Genomic DNA, 21263 nt, shown 5'->3' on the forward strand with positions numbered 1-21263 from the left:
CCCGGGGCAAAGAAGAGCCGCGCCAGGCAGTGTCTACACTCTACATGCTCTTTATTACAAGACTACCGAGCATACGTGGAAAATTCATCATCCAGGAACTACATCTAAAGCACAAATATTTGAAAAAAAGAGAAGAAAACAGATTCATTAAATTATATGATTAAATCATTGACCGAATAGAAAATTTATATAATAAAGCCAGAAAAAAAGTTGTAAAATATAGTTTACAATAATTATTCACATTCAAGGCTGTACATCAATACATACAACAACGTGGCCCCAAACATGAATTCAATCCAAATAATTCATATATTAGATTTTAAATAACACAGACTGAACTAGAGGCCAACAACAGCCGGCAAATAACCTTATATAAGAATAAAAATACAAAAGTGTATATCCTAATATCATTGCATTATTTGTTTTCATAAGTTTTAAATTTTTGCTTTGCCTGTACATCACAGTTACAGCTACAGACCAGGTAGAGAATTTTACACATGTTCTGACTGCCACCAACCTGAAAGACAGCTAACACACTACTGATTCATCCTATTTTGTGTTAACGAACAGCTACAGCAGCTCTAAATACTGCAAAAATTTATTTTTGTCAATGTCCAATTAAACTTCTGGTGAGGATAGAGGCTTTTCACCAGCAAAACGACCCTGATTCGGAAGTCATCCTGCCAGGCAGGTTGGACTAGGGTGGATCACACACTATAAAAAAGGTCTGCCTCTTGTAAAAAAAAGTTCTCTGTAGACAAAGTCTGGTGCTTCCTCATACTGAAGAAATGGGTTCTGGGGGACAATTCAGGTTTACGTGTGGCCTGTTCAGGTGCTCGTCGAGCTGTCTTCAGCTACAGACAGGCCCACTCCGTGGGCACAGCTCCCTTCTCCAGACCAGTGCTCCCAGGCAGCCCTGGGCCAGCAGCCTGCACCACCCCAGACACTTGGGGGGCAACTCCTGACTTAAGGCACTTGCCATGCAGGCCGCCTAAGAGGGAAGTGCCACACCCACTCGAGTCACCATCAGTTCCAGAGCTTTGGATGAAGAGAATGTGGAAAAATGTACATGGCAACATCCCTAAGAACAGTACCTTCATCATACTCTGGCAAGGGAGTGAGCACCCTCAGTCTGCGGACCAGCCTGGGGGACAGGGGACCTGGGGTGTCAGTGGAGGGCAGGAAATCCAATTCTGCACAACCCAGCCAAAATCTCTGGCAGACTCAAGTGACAATGAGCATGGCCCCTAATAAATCTCACACACCTCTCCCCCTCAGCATCAATGGACTCCAAACTCAAGTGAGAGATTAGGAATGAAACCAAATTGGGTGGTCTGGGTTTGAAGACGGCCAGACAGCCTGCAACACGGTGAGGGAGGGCAGGGGAGAAGCCCTGAAACTCATGCGGGCCCGCACACTTACAGCCTACAGCGGAACGCAGAGCTGCGGAGACCTTCCTACTGAGTGCCACCACCTGAAGGGCATGGGGGCAAATCAACTTCTGTAAAACTCAACCGCCTACATGGCCTTTTTATCAAGGAGAGAATTTGCTCTTTTACTGATTCCAAATGGCCCAATGGATTTTCTGAGTCTACAAACTTAATTACAAGTCATCCACTAAGCTTGTGGCAAGGTCAGTTCAACACTTTTTATCTCTGCTGCCTGTGCGGATGCAAATTCAGTACCATTGTGGACACAGTACAAGCTTCTGAAAATATCACTGAGCACTTGAAAGCTGTAGCAGCAGGGAGGGGAAGGTAAATAACATGCAAGCATAACCAGATTCTTTCAACAAAAATAAGGAAATTAGTTTTTGGGAAAAAAATCGGTCACAAATGGACTGCAATAAATGGTATCATTTTAGCTTTATGAAAAAAATAGGAGAGCAGTCTTATTAAAACATTCTTTGGAACACACACCTTACCAGAAACTGACTTGTTCAGAATCTGTAGGACACAACTTAGGTTCTGTACTGGAACTCTGAGAGTCTAAGCATCATATTAAGACAGAGACTGACTAATACCACATTTAACACAAATACACTCTTTGACCCAAAAACACTACTTCTAGGAATGGGGATGAGGGGCACAGGGATCAGAGTCTCAGAGTCAAAATCAAAGATTTATGAGGATATTCATCACAGCATTATTTAAATAGTGAAAAACCAAAAAACATCTAAATGTTTTATAACAGGGAAATGGTCAGATAAATTATGATAAAATTTATAACCATTAAGCTCTACAGTCACTAAAAAGAATGTTTTTAATCATTGTTCATGACGTGGAGAAATGCAGAAGATAAATAATTGAGTGAAACAAGCTAGATGCAGAACACTGTGTGTTTCATGTTCCCAATTTAGTTAAAAAAGCAAACAAATGTGTGCAGGGGGGGACTATACACCAAAATGTTCACAGTGGTCTCTCCTGGGTGGTAAGCCTACAGTTGATATTCTCACAAATGTTTTAGAAAGTACAGAACCACCTGGAGCTCCTGTGCCGGCACCTTGCCCTGGGTGAGTCTGTGCCACAGGGCCATCTCCTGCAATCCCTACAGGCCTGGGCCACAAATACCACAGGGCAGTAGTGGGGGCCTGGGGTAGGGCAGGTTCAGAAGAGCAGGCACCCTGCAGTGCCACCAGCCACCCTCCGTCCCCCCCACCGTCCTGGTCAGGAAACCACCCCACCTGCGCCTGGCTCCCTGGGTTCCCAGAGAGGGGTGAGGTGCGGTGGGCCACCTGAGCCTGGGGAGCCACGCGGTGTGGGATTGGCCCTGCCTGGCGGGCCTGTGGTTTGGCACTTCACCTTGTCCTTGCCTTCCCTCAGTAAGACACATGGCTCCTGGGTCTGCTGAACAACAGGGCACTTTCTCCCCTTGGATGAATCACTTGTACTTCCACGTGTGCTGTGTAAGCACTGGACTGACGGCCACAGCCACGTCTAAGAATGGGAGGCACCTGCATGCCGGGACAGCAGCTCTAAGGACAAACTGGATAAAACTAAAGGTGACACGGACAAGCATGGGGCAGGAAGAGTATTATGTGCCTTAAAAAATGAAAAGGGAAAGGAGGCTCCAAGAGGAGAAAGATGGCCTAGGGAGGGCTCAGCTGTCACCGGCTTGGGCAAGGGCAGTCCCTTCAGCTCTGTTGGCTGCCAGCTGAAGCCTGAGCCCTTCATTCTCCGGTTTTGGAGATTAAGATGGAACTGGTGGGTGAAGCCTGGGAGGTAGTGGCGCGGTGCAGGGGGAAGAATGCAACGGAAGCTGCGTCCCTCCCAGAGCAGCTCAGCCGAGGGCTCCTGTTACAGCCCAATGCCAGCTCTGCTTGCCAGCTCTGCCCCGGTCCCTGTAACCAGATGCCAGGAAGAACACTGGGCAAGAGCAGGCCCCCAACTCTCCCAACTGCATGCCCACGGATGCCGGTGTTCTGAGAAAAGTAAACGTATCAACAACATGGGGAGTAGGCTGGAAAACCTTCCTGAAGGCCTGCGAGACTTATTGTTTGAAAAGCAGATGAACAGAGGCAAGTCTTTTCAAAAGCGAGGAGAAGAGGGGAGCTTGACCTATACTCCCGGCCCAGGACAGTGTCTTGCTCCCCAGGGTGTCCCAAGACCATGCACACATGCTCGTTTGCTCACACGCAACTCTCACAGAGCAGTGCACGAGACCCCGTGGAAGCCACCGGAAACCTGGCCCCACCTCTGCTCCTGTCCACCCTCACCGCTCGCCCTGGGACCTCCACAGCCACACTTCCCTCCCAGGCTGACAAGGGTCACTCTTATCACTAAACCCATTTGACAAAGCATCCTTTCTCTCGATTTGGACCACCTGTCAACACAGGGGGAGACAGATGGTTTGTTCGAAATAGGAGACGGGTGGCAGTCGTCAGGGGGAATCTTTCCCATGTGAACCCTGTGCTAGTGCCTTCGTGAAAGCCTGAAGGAAACCGCACAGTTGTTCATCCCCTGGAGGCAGAGAGACGTGCCTGTGAGGAACTTGCAAGCAGCGGTGCCTCCTTCCCTCCCACCTGGACTGCGGACTGCCCTCCAGGGGCAGGAAGAGGAACGCCGAGCCCCACCAGGCCCAGAGCCATCCTATGTCCAGGGAGCAGCAAAGAAATCAAAGGACCAGTAAATCCTGGACCTGCTGCAATATACAGCACTGTGCTGCCTCTGCAAGGTGAAAGGCAGGCAGCCTGAAAGTAGAGGGGGTGAGCGGCCTGGGTGCTCGGGCTCCAGTGTGGCGTTCCTACCCCTCGTGCAAGGTGTGCAACACTTTCTTCCCGGCAAGGTCCACATCTCGATGGAGATAAAGGACCTGGCAGCATGAGAAGGTTTCCAGACTTTCACTGTGGAGACGTAAACGTGCTGGGAGACCACAGGCACCTGGAGTCCCTCAGCCCCAGCAAACTGCTTCGGGGTGGGGGGACCTGCATGTTCCACCCTCTAAGCACTCAAGAGGTGCTCACCAGGCAGCACCCCTCCACGTGGGGGACGCAGGCCCAGTCTGCCCTGCTGCCGTGGCCTCACACAGAGCAGGGCACCGCCTTACCTCCTAGCACAACCGGGTGCCCACCTTGGACAGTGCCTTTTCCAGGCCCGAGCTTGCTTTCTAGCTCTGCAAGACCACCCCGCTCAGAGGGACGTTCAATCCCAAAGCCTGCTGACACCCTCCAACCCCAGCAGCAGCCCGGTAGTGCACCCCAACAGCCTGCTCCATGTCTCCCCACCTGGAGCCTGCCTGATACACACAAGGCATGGAGTGTGCACAGCCACAGAGATCTCACAGCCAGAGCTATGCAAGAAGGTGAGCGAGGGGCACTGGTGGGGCACAGGGGGCAGCAAGTAGGGACACAAGAAAAGGAGCACACAGACCAAAGCCAGGAACCCTCCCACACCAAAAAGATGGATGCCACCCTCGGCAGAGGTGCACACAGCTCCCTGCCGACGGGTTCTGGAAGGCACATGCCCCTCCCCTCCGCCACAGGAGGACCAGCCGGCAGGTGACCAGGGCATGTGGTGCAGAGCTGGTGACTCAAGTCTGTTCCACTCGCCCGGGCAGGAATTAGGCAGACGTGCGTGGCACTGGGTCCCCATGGCGAGGACAGCTTGGGGAGCCTCCACAGAGCACAGAGAGCAAGCAAAGCAACCCTGAATTCCTTTTCGTTATTGGTTTTGTTCTTCGTGTGGTTGGGTATTTTTTTCTTCTTTTCTTTTAAATAAAAAAGCTGCAAGGTTCCGCCGTCTGCGTCCCCCTTGAGATGGCTGGCAGGTGGTCTGGAAGCGTCCCGAAGGGCGGCGAGCCGTGCTGGGGCACGTGTCCTGGCAGCTAGTGCAGCAGCCGTGGACGTGTCACTGCACGGCAGCATCTGGGTGGCTCTGGTATCTGTGTCTCCACACTTCCTGGATCTTTTTGCACCATTTGTGAGCATTCCCACTCGGGTCCATCAGGTAATACGTCCTGTTCGGCTGTGGAGACAGAAATGGTTTAATGATCCTGGGGACAAGGGGTGTCCCGCCAAGACCACCACCCTCTGGCGGCCACTGTGGGCACTTGTGGAAGCACACAAGTGTCTGTAGGCCTTATATGTGCAGGCAAGGACCTAGAGATCTCTTAAGTCACCCCTAAACTGACAAACAAGCACAAGTGACCCTGGCTCAGCTCAGGGGTGCGCTGTGAGTGTGGAGCCCCCGGGACATGAGATAAGGGGGAGATAACTGCCTGTAGAGGAGAGCCCGCAGAGACAAACTCACCGTGTGCACGAAGAAGGTTTTAAAGTTCTTGGCCTCTGGTCGGAGTTCTTGCGACCATGGAATTTCACCTTTCAGGACTTTGTTGACAGGATCCACATAATACAAGTGTGGCCCTTCTGTGAGCAGTAACTGTCGTCGTCGTGCAAACAAGCCCTATGCAAAACAAAAGGACCCTGTCTGTCAGGACTCACAAGTGGGTGCAGATAGCACCTACCGCTCCCTTGGAGGCCGGCCATCAGAGCAGCCCAGGGCATGGGGACCAGCGCCTGTCAACTCGCCTGGAACCTGGCCTCCTCCCATGGACCCGGCCTCTTAGATCAGAGAGGAGCAGAATGCAGCACCCAGCCTGCCTGGCCTTAGTGTGCTGGGTCCCAATGTCCCCACTGGGGTCTGTGTCCCTCCACTGCCACAGAGGGGAGCGGCAGCACAGGCAGGCAAACCCAAGCGCTTGGACTAGCCTGCTGGGGACAGTGAGGGTACCACTCATGACCTCTGTTCCAGGGAGGTGGGGCCCGGGCAGCGTGTGTGTCCCGCCAGGAACAGAGGCCTGGGGCCTGAATTTAGAAGGGCCTGTGTTGGCAAAGGGAGAGCGTATGTGAGTCTGATAGTTTTGACACAATTAATCCATAAAACATAACAAACAAATAACAATTTTCAAAAACAAGTCTAATGAAGTGAAAGACAACTTGCTAGGATATCAAAACCCCGGTCCCAAGCCAGAAATGAGAGAGTGTATTTTTATTTTACCACAGCCTTCCTGTGTGGTTTCAAACAGCTTCCCCTGAGTGGCTCAAGCCTTCCTTAGCCGTCAAATCTAGAAATGATCTTTCAGAGAAAGGGAAGCAAGAGCAAGGATGCATGCATAGCAAGGTCAGCGGGTACCCGAGGTGGAAGGCCAGACCCTGAGGCGGCTGAGGGGAGACGGACGTTTGGCAGGTGCTGGCGGGAGCTGACTTACCTTTCGCTTATCTACGGGACCCATCTTTAGTATTAAGTTATTTTCTACAAACTGATGCCTATAAAAAGAAGGAAACAAGAGATACTCAAGTGAGTCAGGGACAGAAACTCTCCAAGTGAACTTCCTGAGGGCATCTGCGAGCCTTGCTCAAACCCCTCCTGTCACAGCCCTGACTCGCTCCAGGAACTCAGGAGGCCCAAGTTCATGGAGCATGCAGGTGCCCACTGCTCTAGAGCATTTGGTCGTGGGGTGCGGACCAGCGTCGACACATGTGAGCACCGTCACCTGCTGCCACCTCTGGCTGGGCAGCATTTGCACAGCAGTAGAAAGGCGGTGGCAAGGTGACACACATCCTCCTTGATTTGAACAAAGCTGGGGTAAGCACAGAACCCTGAAAGTGCGGGGGCCGCTGAGAGTCAACCTCAGGACACAGACTGCTGGCCACATGCTACCCAAGCCTAGGCCCCCCAATCCCATGCTCAGAGACCACCAAGCAGCTGGGAATCAGGGGTCCCGGAAAGACCCATACCGGACTCGGTTTAAAAACACCTTCTTTGGTGTTTTTACGACAGTAAGAGAGCACTCCTACTCAAATAAGGCAGGAACTTGGAGGAGGAAGCTAGGAACACAGCTTGACTTCGTGTGTGTTTTTAGCAAGTATACTTCACTTTGACTCCTAGGAGTATAAAAGAGGTTGTTTTAATGTCTTCGGGTTCTTGCTTTTGGTTCAAATGAACAGTTACTAGTTTATACTCCGTCTGGCTTTACCGAATTTCCTAGTCTGAGGATCTACTGTAGAACACAATGTCTTATGTTTGCAAAGTCATAAGATAACTATCGCCTCACACACACACACACACAAGTGGTGACAGTTTACCACTTCAGTATCCGAGTGCAGCCACAGGGGACCCAGGGCGCATGCAAGAAGACTGGCTGAGCTGGCGAGTTCTCCACTCAGCTCTCCTGGCCCTGGGGTCTGCCCAGGCTACCCCAGCCAGACCTCTGCCGGCTTCAGAGCCCATGGAGGCCCCACCCTCAAGCACTCAGCCTACTTGTGAGTGGACATGGCAGCATATGGATTTTGAAAACTAAAAAGAATTTGAACAAAAGCGTGCTATATGAGGAAAGGTACAATATCTCACTCTCAGAGGTACTTAAAAACCAAACCAACAAACAAAAACAAGATGTGAAACAAAGAGAAAAGCATTCAGAAGATTTTTGAAAGGCAGATAGAACGATCTGAAGCACAGAAACACAGATCGCACAGAAAGCGTCTTCTAACCAAGCCCTACTGTGGAAGAGCTGGATGTGTAGTAAAGAACCACAAACTAACCATAAGGGGGAGACTTGAATTAAACTGTACTGAGGGCGGAGGGCTGGGGTGGGGCTCAATTTCAGCTCAGGCTTGTGAAAGATGCCACCACCAAGCCCTCCCGGCAGTCGGGCCCCTGGGGCTGATGGCACCATAGCACCAGGAAAGGCTGGCAGACAGGTAAGGAAAGAAGAGGCCTCACGGCGTCTTTGCAGCCTCAAGTAGTCTGACATGAGAGACAGGATACGATATTAAATTAACAGGACATTCTGGTTTTCCCTGAGCTTGAGAAACCAGGGAAGATTTTTCTTGGACAGTTTACACGGAGTCCAGTTCACTGGCCGCCCCAAAGTGACCCAACTCCCAGCAAGGGAAGAGCTAGAAGAGGAAGGAGGAGTGACTTTCTAAGCAGCAGTCACGGCAGGAGGACAAAAAGCACCTCCAACTACAAAACTACCCCCATGAACAAGGAGGAGGCTGGAGAGGTCTTCCGCAAACACAGCCCACAGAGTTAACGTCTGCACGCCGCAGAGCACATGCAAAGTGACAGGAAAGGCTTATTAAAGCTTCAACAGAAAACTGAGCAAAGTATACAAACTAGAAATTCCCCAAGAGAAAGTGATCCCAAAATTCTCAATGGCTCTCAGTAAACAAAACTGAGCCGCCCTTCTTGCATGCCCTACTGGGGTGCCCCAGTCCGCGCCTGCTCAGCACCAGCGCCTGTGGCCCTGAATTTACGACTCGCCGAAAAACAATCTGGAGATGATGTATTGAGAAGCAATCCCACTCCCAACAATCTATCCTCAGGAAGTAAAGAAAAATGAAGACTAGGGCACAAATATCCACAACAGTATTCTTTATACCAGCAAAACTGAAACCACAGCAATGGGTCAGCAACAGAACATTCTGGCACGGTAGGGAAGCAGGCGAGCCCCTTTCCTGTCCCTGCAGTGAGGACCCCACTGACAGACCCCAGCCGCACCGCACGCGAACCAGGAGGCCCTCAGTCCTGGTCACACACACATAAGCGCAGCCCCCGCACTCTTCCCCGAGAGGCACGGAGGCCGCAGGGAGGCTACTGGTGTCCAGGATAGTGAAAGCCTAGCGGGGACTCCTCACTGGATCCAGTGGCTGGGGTAAAATAAACCGAGGTAAGATGCAGAGAGGCTCAAAGCTCCATTATTAGCACAAACACCACAATCCAGTCATGCAGTGCACTCACTGATTAGCTTACACAGGCTAATCACTTTGAATTTACTTCACTCCCCTGAAAATGCACCCCCCACCCCCCACCCGCCGCCTCTTCCTCGTTGGCAAGTGGTAGATGTTGTCTGAAGACTCTGAGCCAAAACCAGACCTGAGTCAGAGACTCTCAAGACTGTGGTTAGCAGGCAGGTCACCAAAGCCCCGCTTCACACACAGGCGACACTCACCATCAGCTCTATGCAGAAGTCCAAGCGGGCTTGCCCAGATGGGTGACAGTGTCGAGACATTCCTTCTTCCTGATTCCAAAGCCAGGGTTCTTTCCTCCTCACCCTATCCCACAAGCAAACCCCAGACCCCAAGATCATTCTGGAGGATGCAAGCCTGAGGCCATTTCAGAGCAGTCACTCCCAGGGGAGCCAAGCGAGGCTGCCAGAATGCCGATGTGGCTCTTCTGACCACCTCAGGAAGGCTCTCCACACTGGGCTTTGACACAGGTAAAGGAACAAGTGATTGGGGCTAGTTTGCTCTAAAACGCCAGCTCTCGGGACTCCTTTACATTCTTTAAACATTATGGAAGATCCCAAAGGGATTTCCTTTACTGGGGTTATACCCACTGATATTCATGTGGGAGAAATTAAAATGGAAATATTTTCAAATATTTATTTAATTCATTAAAAATCAAAAACAACCCCATAACATACTAATATAAATAACATTTTTATTCAAGAGTAACTTTTTTCCAAAACAAAGATAATTAATGTGAAGCATGACCCTGTTGTACATTTTGTAAATCTCCTAAACAGGTGGTTTCACAGAAGACAGCTGGGCACACCTAGCGGCCTCCGCCATCACTCTGCGTGATCTCCAGGCTGAAGCACAAGAAACCAGCCTCACTTGGGCAAGGAGCTAGAAAAGGGAGGAATGCCTGTAAAAGCCTTTTCAGAGAGTGATGGCCATTCTTCTCTGATAACGCGCCCAAGCTCAACAAGTGGAGCTCCTTCACGGTCCACTGCCACACGGAATCTGAGTCCCCATGATGGATTTTTCACACTCTGGGACATTAAAATTCATCAGTCCACCTGGCACTTTGAATAGCTCTGTCACCCAGCAGTCACCCGGAAGATGGTGGTTTGCTGAGTCATGGAAATCCTCCCAATGCTGACAAACTTTGTTCCACGATTATCCACAAATCAACTTGTTGCCGTCACTATCTCCTCAAAAAGAGTCTTTAGTTGCTGGGAAGATGTCAAACTTACAGTGAGGGATAAAGTTTTCCAAAATCCTAATTTCAATTTTTATCACTGGTGACAAATACTGGCAGTTGTTTGTCTTAAAGTGATAGACTCATTCCACTTATTTTCCAGAAAAAACGGCCAAACAGCCAAGTCTGAATAACCAGTTTGCCAGTAAAACTCTGCAGTGAAAACAGTCTTCCATGCAAAGAGCAGCTGGCCAGCTCCCAACGCCAGCACTTTACTTGAGAGAACTCACATTTGGGTTGGCAGCAGAGATGCTTCCTGCACACTTTGCATTTCATTCAGACTACTAATAAAATCAGTAATTTTTCATGACCATTCCTCAGTGAGACCAGTTTCTTTTCTCCCAGTGCAGGGATGGCTGTGGTCTGTGAGATCCCAGGGGCTCCAGCAATGCTTGGTACCCCAACCTGGACTCATGATCTGGCACCTGTGGTTTACCCACCACTGCGTCTGTACCACCGGTGCACTGCTCAACACATTTGTTCCAGAACAAGCAGTGAGGCTCAAAAGAAGCACTTCAGGCAGACCCCATGCCTGAGGAGGTGCATGCAGCTGACACTGTCTGCTTTAAGCCACTCTTACAGTTGTCTCTCTCCTGGGCACAATGGTGATTCTAACAGAAAAACTGACTGCACCAGTTGCAGAAGAGGCAACCTTCCCAAACGGTGAGATCACTGTAGTAGGTGCTGGACAAGTTGGTATGGTGTGTGCCATCAGCATTTTGGGAAAGTCTCTGACTGATGAAATTGCCCTTGTGGATGTTTTGGAAGATAAACTCAAAGGAGAAATGATGGGTCTGCAACATGGGAGCTTATTTCTCCAGACAGCTAAAACTGTGGCAGAGAGAGGTTACTCTGTGACTGTCGATTCCAGGGTTGTGGTGGTAACTGTGGCACATCTCCCCTCCCCACCCCCATAGGAAGGAGAGAGCCGACTCGGTCTGGTGCAAAGGAATGTCAGTGTCTTCAAATCCACTGTTCACGGTCCCAGGTGTGAGTGACTGTGGTTTCCAACCCAGTGGATAGTTTCATATATGTGACCTGGAAACTAAGTGGACTACCCGAGCACCGTGTGATTGGAAGAGAGTGTAATCTGGATTCTCTTAGATTTTACTATCTCATGGCTGAAAAACTTGGCATTCATCCCAGCAGCTGCCATGGATGGATTTTGGGAGAACATGGAGACTCAAGAGTGGCTGTGTGGAGTGAATGTGGCAGGCGTTTCTGCTCAGGAACTGAATCCAGCCAGGAATGGTGATAGATGATGACAGTGAAAATTAGAAGGGAGTACATATGATGGTGGTTGAAAGTGCCTATGAGGCCATCAAACTAAAAGGACATACCAACGGCACTATTGGATTAATTATGGCTGATCTCACTGATCCATATTGAAACTCTATCCAGGATTCATCCTGGGACAATGGTGAAGGGAATTTGTGGCATGAGAAGGAAGTCTTCCTGAGCCATCTGTGTATTCTGAATGCGTGTGATCAACCAGAAGCTGAAGGATGATGAACCTGCTCAGCTCAAGAAACATGCAGACACCTCGAGGGACCTCCAGAAAGACCTAAAGGCCTATGTCTTCCAGCTTCTAGGCTGTAGAGATTTCAACACTACAGTGATTAACTGTGATCCTCTAGTTTTCATCCATATGCATGGACCGCGGTTCACTTTTCTCTTCCTAAATATGAGAATCTGGGCTCACAGACTTGAAGCCCACACTCTTCAATGCTTGCAGTATGACCCGTATATGATTTATCTACTCAAGGCAAAAGTGCAACGTGGCCAGAGGGATGCCAACTCACTCCTAGTGTCTGCAGCCACATCTTTACCTGGGGAGCTGCTGTGCCAGGGCCTGTGGCAGTGCCGGGGCTCCTCGCCTCGAATGTCACCTGGCAGGCACTCTGCCTTGTCAATAGCTCAACACTCCTTGGCCTCCAAGTTGTCACATGCACTTTGCCAGCCTGGACAACGTAACTTCTCTGTAAGATGCCACAGCAGCTTTGTAAGTTTGGCTTTGAAAGGGGTCCTCATGTGTCCATGTACAATGAGCAATTCCTCTACTGTTAAAACTCTTTTGGCGCTGCAGCTCCACCAGCACGGTAACAGTAAGCGAAACCACCCCATTTCACAGGTGTGCATGGAGGCACAGACATCCATGCTTCTGAGGGGCGGAGGGCCATGGCCTGGTGAGCTCCACACCTACGGTTCTGTCCAGGCTCCTGGGGCAGGCCCCTCCCTTCCATGTGGCAGGGTGCTCTCTGCCAGGCAGGGCTGCCTCCTCCTCACCCTCAGACATGGAGGTGGGGGGGGCGGCAATGTGGGCTGGGAAAGCACATGTCTCTGAATCAATGATTCCCTACTTAAACTTGAAAATGTTATAAATGCCCTTTTATTTTAGAATATATCATTAAAGTCAACAGTAACAGTTTTGATAAAATTTAGTAATTCAGAAATCTTTATATTTTATTGAAGAACAAGTCAGCAGAGTGTCCTGAGGTCCTGTGGTGAGTCCACGTAGGTCTAAGGAAACCTCTGGATCTCAAAGCGAGGATTTACCAGAAGACATCAAGTTACAACAATCATAGCAGGTGTAACTGCAGACAGCTACTAAGAGCTCCGCAGAAATACTAAGAATTCACTACGTCTCTAAAGCTGCTCATACTTAGACGGTAAACCAACTCCTGCAGAAGATTCAAAACAGACAAAGCACACAGTCCAGGAGCCGCAGAACATCATCATCACTGGCCAGTGTGCAGTCTCTAAAGCAGTATACTGCATACTCAGGGAGAACAAGGGGAGAAAGCAAGTATCCTCTTCGTGTTATCCCACTATTATTATCACGCCCTGTGGGCCGTGCATGGAGAATCCATTGTTCTAAAGAACAAAGTGCTTGACATATCTTGCCCTGGTCATATAAGGGATGCTGTGAGCTCTTGGAAATCACCAGCTCCCAAATAGGCCTGAACCTGGAGGAAAGGGAAGAGAAGCCGGAACAAAGAGAGGGAAGGCAAGGGGCCTTGATCCCACCCAGAATCCAGGCTGAAGGGCCTCAGCAAATGCCCTCAGCCAAGGCATACAGCCTTTTGGGGAGTTAGCCCATGGCTGCAGAGCAGGCCCTTCTTAGGGACGCCATCACGCACAGGTCCAGGAAGCTTCTGCACAACTCTGTGCACAGACCTGCCTGGAGCACATGGCCTGGTGGTGCTCAAACCATTCTGACCAAAGACTCTTGCTCCCTGCTCAGTACACAATGATACTCCTATGTGATACCACTTGAGGAAGGATAAACTCCCAAGAAGTGTAGATATTCCAGTTGGCCAACATCTAATTGTACTTTTGCTAGAGACAATAATTTCAAATGGTACGGGATCCTGGCCTCATCACCCACTACTTCTCCTCTGCACCCTGCCTCCTCCTCCTCCTCCAGCCTGGTTGCCTAGCCCAGCCCTCCAACCAGTCTGCTTCTCTCTCCAACCCTTTTCCTACCCCAACATACCTCCCCACTCACCCCTGTGACAGACTTCCCTCCACCTGTGAGTCAAAAGGGAAATCATAAAAACATGTAAAGAAGGTCGTCAGGGTAGACACACTCTTTTCAACATGACCAAGATGGAAAACAGAAAACAAAAACACAGACATGTTTGATTTTGTAAGAATTTGCAACTTCTACACAAAAATACACACAAAACCTCAAAATGTAAACTGAAGAAAAACATTTGTGAAATATACAACAAAAATGTTCTTCGTATCCATGGCTCTTGGAGTTGATTTCAAAAATATGGAAAATGTTACAAGTAGAAAAACAGTCAAAGGACACAAAGTACCTTGAAAGAGAAGTACAAACGGCCAATGAACACAGATGTTTGCCTCAACCAGAATACAAAAGCAAATTCACGTGAGTCCATTTTAGAGCATCAAAGTGCTTAAGGGGAGGCAAGAGTACTGGGAGCCAGGGGTTCTCCAGCACTGTGGACACAGAGCACTGGATCCTTACACATGCTCACCCTCACTCCACCTGCCAAGCCAGGGCTCCCCTTTACGAGAAACATCTAGGCAAGTGGAAAAACCTATGTGCGAAGGATGATTTCCAATAGTGAAAACTCTGGAATGCCCCTTTGCCTCATCAGGGGGTGGTGGTCATTTGGTCAGTGGTAAATCTACATCAGAACACGGATGCCTGGAGGCCTGGCTCACTGAGCCCCAAGGGCTGCAGGCCTGAGAGTCTCAAACCCACTTATCCCCAGGCCCAATACTTACAAATCCCCACTTCAAGCTGGACCTTTTGAGGGACCTTGTTTGCAAAGCATTAATGGCATCAAGGAACGTGTGAGGTGGCGCAGAGCCCTGGCAGGCAGTGGAGACAAAGGCCAGGTGCCCCGAGCTCTTGGTCTCCTGCTGCTCGGCTCCCACGCACACCACTCTTTTAAATGGAGCACTGCTCATGTCTATGGGTTCTTACCAAGGGTTTCCACTGGCCTGCTTCTCCAGTAACAACCTCTTCTCATCTTCGGAGAACTCTAAGTCCAGTTCAAAAGAATTAGTGTCCAGATCATGGATATACTGCTCGATGTTGCTGCCCGCCATCTGCGGCAGGCCTGCGTCCGAGGCGGACAGGGAGTGGGAGGAGGAAGACGAAGACACCTGCATACAGCCAAACTGGCTCAGGAGGTTGTCATACTGCACAGAGAAGAGGAAAGAGTGAGAGCCATGCCCGCTTTCCTTTGGGCCCCAGACCAGACCCAGCAAGCTCACACCCTGCAGGTCCCGAGGCGCCTGTGGCCGCTCTGACTCCTCCTGCACCAGATCGTGGGCCACTGAACCAAGCAGGGCTGGGTGCTTCCAGGTCAGGTCTCCCTCCTGATGGCTTGACCCTCAGTCGTCATTTCCAGGAAGGGGAGACCCAGGGCCTGGGGCCTGCTGCCTAAGAAGGAAGAGGGGGGACGAGCAGTCTTGTGAGCTCAGGAGCCTTCCTCCTTGGCCCTGTGATTCTATGTTTTCTAAGTCTGTGGTTGTCACTATATATTTCAATTTGATTATGATCAAATTTTTTTTTAAGTATCCCTTTAACTATAGCAAATAATAATTAAGCTTGACACAGTTGCCTGCTCTTCTGGGGAAACTATAAACAGTGGTAATACAAAAATTGATTTACTCACAAATGCTGCACACAGGCAGAGCCTGTGCACTCAGACACCCTTAGAGCTGGTGACGGGGCCAGAGAGCTCCCATCAAAGACCTGAGGAGGAGTGGTTGCCCTCAACAGTCTAGTCCCCTAGCTGCAGGTCCCACGCCTGAACTCCACTGCAGCCAAACTCCACTCCAAGGGAAAAGAAGCCACCAGCAATCACTGAAACCAGAGTCTGTGTGTCCTTCCAAGTCTCCTGTGCCTCCAGAAAGGCTCTGGCCTCCACCCTTGGAGGGGGGCCCCAGACCTGTCCATCATTCCTCTCCCCCCACCACCCCCCCCCCCCCCCCCAATCCTGCTCCTGCCCTCCTCACTCACTTTCAGGAGTGGCCTTCTCACTAGTGCTCACACAGCACAGACAGCAGGTTCAGTGCCACCTCACTGGCTCCTTGCTGGGACTGACCCTGGTCACTCCCATGGCCCCTCATCTAAGACCTTCTGGCACAGACTCTGCTTCTGCTTTGTGAGGACTCTCTGGGCCAAGGCCACCTCTGCTCAACATCCCAAAGTTTACACAAGCTTCCATGAGCTGTCCCTCATCCTGGCCCCAGGTGTCCCACGGGGCTGTAAGGCCAGTGAGATGAATGTCTCCAACACCTTCATTTCGAAAACAGGGAAACTGAGGCTCAGAACTGCCCCAAGACCCCAGCCTGCTAGCTAGCCCCGAATTAGGACCAGTCTTCTATGTCTTTTCCAATATAGCAGCTGTCCTGCTCTGGTCTCAGAGCTGTTGGCTTCCCACCACCGCCACCGCCGGCTGGGCAATTCCTGTCTTGGGCTACACTGCACTGCGCCCCACGGAACGCTCCAGATATTGGATCTCGGCTCTCTGCTCTTCAGCAGCAACTGGGATGACCCGCAGAACAAAGTGTAGGCCCAGAAAGAATGTGTGACAAGGGGTGACACTGCCAGTGTGCATCAGGCAACCCTGCATGCTGCTGCAGGACCAGGCTTTCCCTGAGGGCACCACACCTGGCATTACTCTGGGGTCTAACCGCCAGCACCACCACCAGCCACAGCAGGGGATTAGGAACACCAGAGAAAACCAAGTGCCCACTCTCTTCATTCCTTGAGCAAGACCATTTTGTTTCTTGCCCCCAGATGGAGACTCCTTCCTGCTAAAAAGGACCCTGGACTCTCTCAGGGCCTCACAGATAAGAAGATGCCCTCATAGACCATCAACATGCACTGGACAGGAGTGCCCCCTCCTGTATCTGATACCCTCCCAGTTCAGGGCTCATTTTACTGTCCAAATGGAAAGTCTGGCATAGTGAGTGCTGCCTGAATACCGTCCAAGGCTTTCAAACCACTCAGCTTTGAAAGCTGAGGATGAGCCATCTAACAGGAAGCCATTAACAAATGGAGCTGGTTTTACGATGGCCACACTTAAGTAACTGAGAAGCCAGGGCTCTCAGTGCAGTAAACAGGACGAATCAGCAGGCAGAGGGCCTGCAAGAGACACTTGACAGTGCGTGCACATGGCTCCATGAAGCTGAGCCCCCTGGGTACCGAGGCCTGGGACGAGGATGGCAGGAGAGGCTGCTGTAGAGCTGGCAGGCGGAGCAAGCTGCTTCCTGGGGAGGCCCCAGCCCACCCGCGCCCACCTGCCGCGGCTCAGGAAGGCCGTGAGGACCCGGGGACCGCCGAGGTGGGGGAAGCAGGTCAGCGGTAAGCACAGATGGCTTTCCACATCTGGCTTCCTTCAAGTCTGGACACAAAAGATATTCTAGGACAACAAAAGGGGGGACGTGTTACTTACAACAGTTAAGTATGGGACGGAAGAAACTTGGTCTCTAAGAGGTGATACAAGCAGTCATTTTAACTAAGCTTTGGATGAGTTTTAGGTATAACCTAGAATTCCCTAGTCAATTAAAGTGGCACCCCCGACAGGGTAACTAGTTAGAATAAGGCCTGATGACAAGTTAAACCAAGAGAACAGACTATTGATGGTAACAGAAGCATGGGAAATCATCTTTAAACAGGAGGGCTCATGGTGGAGGGTGAGGAGAAAGCACAGACCTGCCCAGGAGGTGGTCACTGACTGTGTGATGTGGGCGCATCGCAGCTCACTGCACCCCCCTGACCTCTTCTGAGTGCTCATCCTCCGTAAGGAAAACTCAAAGTTAAGACTCCAGCCTCCACCAGGCACCAAAAGCCATATGTGACCAGGGGCCATCCTTGAGGCCATATCCTTCAAGTTCAAAGAAGCAGCACCCTGGGCTTCTCTAAGACATTCCAGAATGTCTTTAGACACAGATTACGAGGCACTATCTAAAAGCAGAAGACAGAGCCCAGGGGGACAGTATGGAGGGGGCTGCTCCCACTGGCTCCAGTCCCCCCAACCCAACGTCAGGCTCCCTCTGGGTGAACATTAACTACAGGGAATAAGAAAAAGAGACCACCCTTACCCCCCAAGCCTGACAATGTGCACTTGGGGCAGATGTGTAAGTGGAAGCCTCATCCGTCCCAGTGATGGGGAGATTCGGAGGCTGCAAAGTGCTCAACCACCCACAGGTCTACAATGGCCTCTGCTCCAGCCACACATCCATTAGCTGGGCTCCCAAGGCCCGTGGCACTAACTCCCTGTGCACAGAGGAACAGTTGCACACGGCACCACTGGGCTGTTCCTGACACACAACCCTATACCCACATGCATGATGCATGCATGCACATACCCAGACATACATGCACATAAGTACGCATATCACACTCACACACATCGTGTGTGTACACATACAGATGCACACACATGTACATACATCACACTCATGGACACAGATGAACACTCACTACACCCCCCACACACCCTCCACATTCATACACACTCACGCACAGGCACATGCCAGCTGGCTTACGTTTCCGTAGCAGTCTTCGTCATCCTCTGACATCGCTGGCAGGTAGGCAGTGAGCTTCGGAGGCGTTTGATGCTGCAGGTTCTCCCACGTGATGGACTCGAAGAATGGATGAGCTCGCAGGGGGCTGTACCCTCCCATTTCCTCACAGCCTAATCGCTTTGTGGCATCTAAAACCTGAGACAGAGCAGAAGTCAACACAAGTCAGTGTCCACATCGAAAAGTAATTCTGACAGCGACATTCTTTGTGAGTACTCCTTTTCAATTCTTCTTATCTCACACAAAGGAGGGCACTATGGCCTATCCCCCCACCCTTCACGGTGTGCTGGGGACAGCAGAGTCACCTCTGGGGCTATGTTCACCTCTCTCAAGCTTCTATCTGTCCACTCACACAGGTGAAAACAACTCAAAATTTAATGAATAGCAACAAATGTTCTCTTAAAAAATACATAAGTCGTACAAGCAAAGAATGAACATACTGGTTTTAATAACAAGGAGACCAAGATAATTGTGTAGACGGCGAGCTACCATGGACAGAGAACAAAATGCTGTGTTCTCCCACCCGTGCTTCCTCTCAAAGGGCACCATCCCTGCCCCCTCCAATCTTCAGCTGCATGCCCCCAGACCCACCGAGCAGCAACAGGCTGCCGGCTGACAGGACAGGCATGGGGTGGGGGGGAAGAGTCCGAGACAGGACAGGCCCTGCTCCCCAGGACCAAGGGAGGGCAGGGACACTGCAGCTGCTAGACACAAACACACACACACACACCTTTCCTGGGTCAATCTGCTGACCTCTACTACAGAACCCAGGCGATCTTTAAAACCTTCCTGTAGCAGACTCTGAGGTCGGCATTCACATACATCACCACGTAGGATTTCAGAAATATGCCACTGCAGTACAGCCAGTTGCTCCAACAACAAGTAACTTAAAATGCTATGTATATCAATGAACAAATGCAAAATGATACAATGATTTCCTATGTTATGAAAGCAAGAATCAGGCATTTGGAAATTGAAAAGGGTTCACAGGGACGCCTGGGAGCTCAGCAGTTGAGCATCTGCCTTTGGCTCAGGGCGTGACCCTGGAGTCCCCGGATCGAGTCCCACATCAGGCTCCCTGCATGGAGTCTGCTTCTCCCTCTGCCTGTGTCTCTGCCTCTCTCTCTCTGGGTCTCTCATGAGTAAATAAATAGAATCTTAAAAAAAAAAAAAAAAAAAAGGGTTTACAGAGATCAGATAGAAGATACAAATCTACCTACAAGCACAAACAACCCAAGGACACGCTGCTGTGAAACACAGGGGCCTCTGGGAAAGCTGCTCTGACCCAGTTCAGAGGGACTCAGGGTGTGGCTATCAGATCATCTTATCAGAAGAAAATTCAAAATATTTACCAAAAGTTTTTCCACAAGGTCTCTTGCCTTAGGGAAAAATTTTTCAGGAAAGTCATACTCCAACTTAATGATCTTCTGAAATATAAGATATTCATTTCTGTAAAACAAGAAAAGCCATCACTTTGGCAGAGTACACGAACGTCCCCAGCACAGGGCCTTACGCCTCCTGGGCCAGCAGCCTCCCTCTCCCGCTGCGGAGACACCATGGCCGAGATCCCTGCACCTGGCCCCAGCCCCTGCCCCCTCCCAGCTCTCCAGCAGCTGCTGCGGTGGGCCTGGGGGCCGTGGGTGATCTTACCCTGCTCGAAAAGGCGGCAGTCCTGCCACGAGCTGGTATATTATACATCCGAGAGCCCAAAGGTCTGAACTTTAAGGGAGGGGAAAACAAACAAGAATGACATTTGTAAAATTTCCGTGACAAGCACAGTTCATTCTACCCTCTCGGTTCTTGCTGCCCCTTTTCAGCCTCTGATCTACTTCCCTCCTTTGAGATCAGGTCAGTGTGAGAGTGGGGACCAGAACTCCAAGGATCCCACACAGAGGGACACCATGGGCCAGGCCGTGCAGCCATTCCCACAGACCCGCCACCTCCAGTGGGGGCTACCCACTTCCTCACAGGGCCAGCGTGACCTGGGTAGGGGGCAGAGGTCATTCCTGACTACAGGAGACACCGGCACTGACAGAGAAGCACCTTCCCCAGCTCCGGGCGGTACTGGGAAGGGAGCCTGAGGCAGCCACTGCAGGTCAGTAGAGCTAGGAATGAATTTAGGTTTTCCCATAACTCACTTAGCGTTCACCCGAGGACACAGACACAAGCTCATGGGCACCAACGAGCCAAATGACACAATCCTTAGGAGTGCACAGAGCAAGCTTTAACTCCTTCCCTTCTTGAACTGGCTGTGAAAAAGCTCTACCTCTCTTTTATAAACATTTTAATTCCACATTTTAAAAGAAATAGGTCTACACTCCCCAAGGTTGTTCCCAGAACCAGCTAGCGGAGACCCTGGAAGGGGTGCTCTCCTCACCTGGATGTTGCTGCCTGGCTCACGCTCACCCCTCTGCACCTTCTCAGAGCTCCCAGCTGACATCTACCTTGTGTATTTTAGTTCCTCTAAAAGTTCTGCATTCTATTCCCAGCTCAGCACTATAGAAACATCCACACGACACTAGTCCTGCACCATCAGCCATCTCCCTGCCGAATCCTAAGCATACATGGGCCCATCGGCTGCTGGATACAACCAGTTACTACAAGAGGCCCCAGTCAGGTATTCAGGAGATGGGACCATAGGATGGGGGTGGAAGGGTCAGGCCAGCAGCAGTGCCGGGGGTGGGGGGGGGCAGAAAGGGCACT

The 21263-nt window shown here is 50.7% G+C and overlaps 1 protein-coding gene across 2 annotated transcripts in view; it reads right to left on the reverse strand.

Annotated features, from left to right (window-relative positions):
• Nucleotides 1-34: 34 nt before the first annotated feature.
• PDPK1 (3-phosphoinositide dependent protein kinase 1) overlaps nucleotides 35-21263 on the reverse strand; it is an 81297-nt gene continuing 60068 nt past the window's right edge. For both annotated transcript variants that reach the window (XM_041750451.1, XM_041750450.1), the window contains exons 8-14: nucleotides 20211-20279; nucleotides 19913-20009; nucleotides 18525-18698; nucleotides 14944-15161; nucleotides 6706-6763; nucleotides 5748-5900; nucleotides 35-5462 (exon numbers count right to left, since the gene is read on the reverse strand). In XM_041750451.1, coding sequence (XP_041606385.1) covers nucleotides 5346-5462; nucleotides 5748-5900; nucleotides 6706-6763; nucleotides 14944-15161; nucleotides 18525-18698; nucleotides 19913-20009; nucleotides 20211-20279 — 886 coding nt within the window. In that variant the 3' untranslated portion in view covers nucleotides 35-5345. The remainder of the gene's footprint in view (nucleotides 5463-5747; nucleotides 5901-6705; nucleotides 6764-14943; nucleotides 15162-18524; nucleotides 18699-19912; nucleotides 20010-20210; nucleotides 20280-21263) is intronic.

Source organism: Vulpes lagopus, chromosome 3 (genome assembly GCF_018345385.1).
Source record: "Vulpes lagopus strain Blue_001 chromosome 3, ASM1834538v1, whole genome shotgun sequence".
NCBI classification, from domain to species: domain Eukaryota; kingdom Metazoa; phylum Chordata; class Mammalia; order Carnivora; family Canidae; genus Vulpes; species Vulpes lagopus.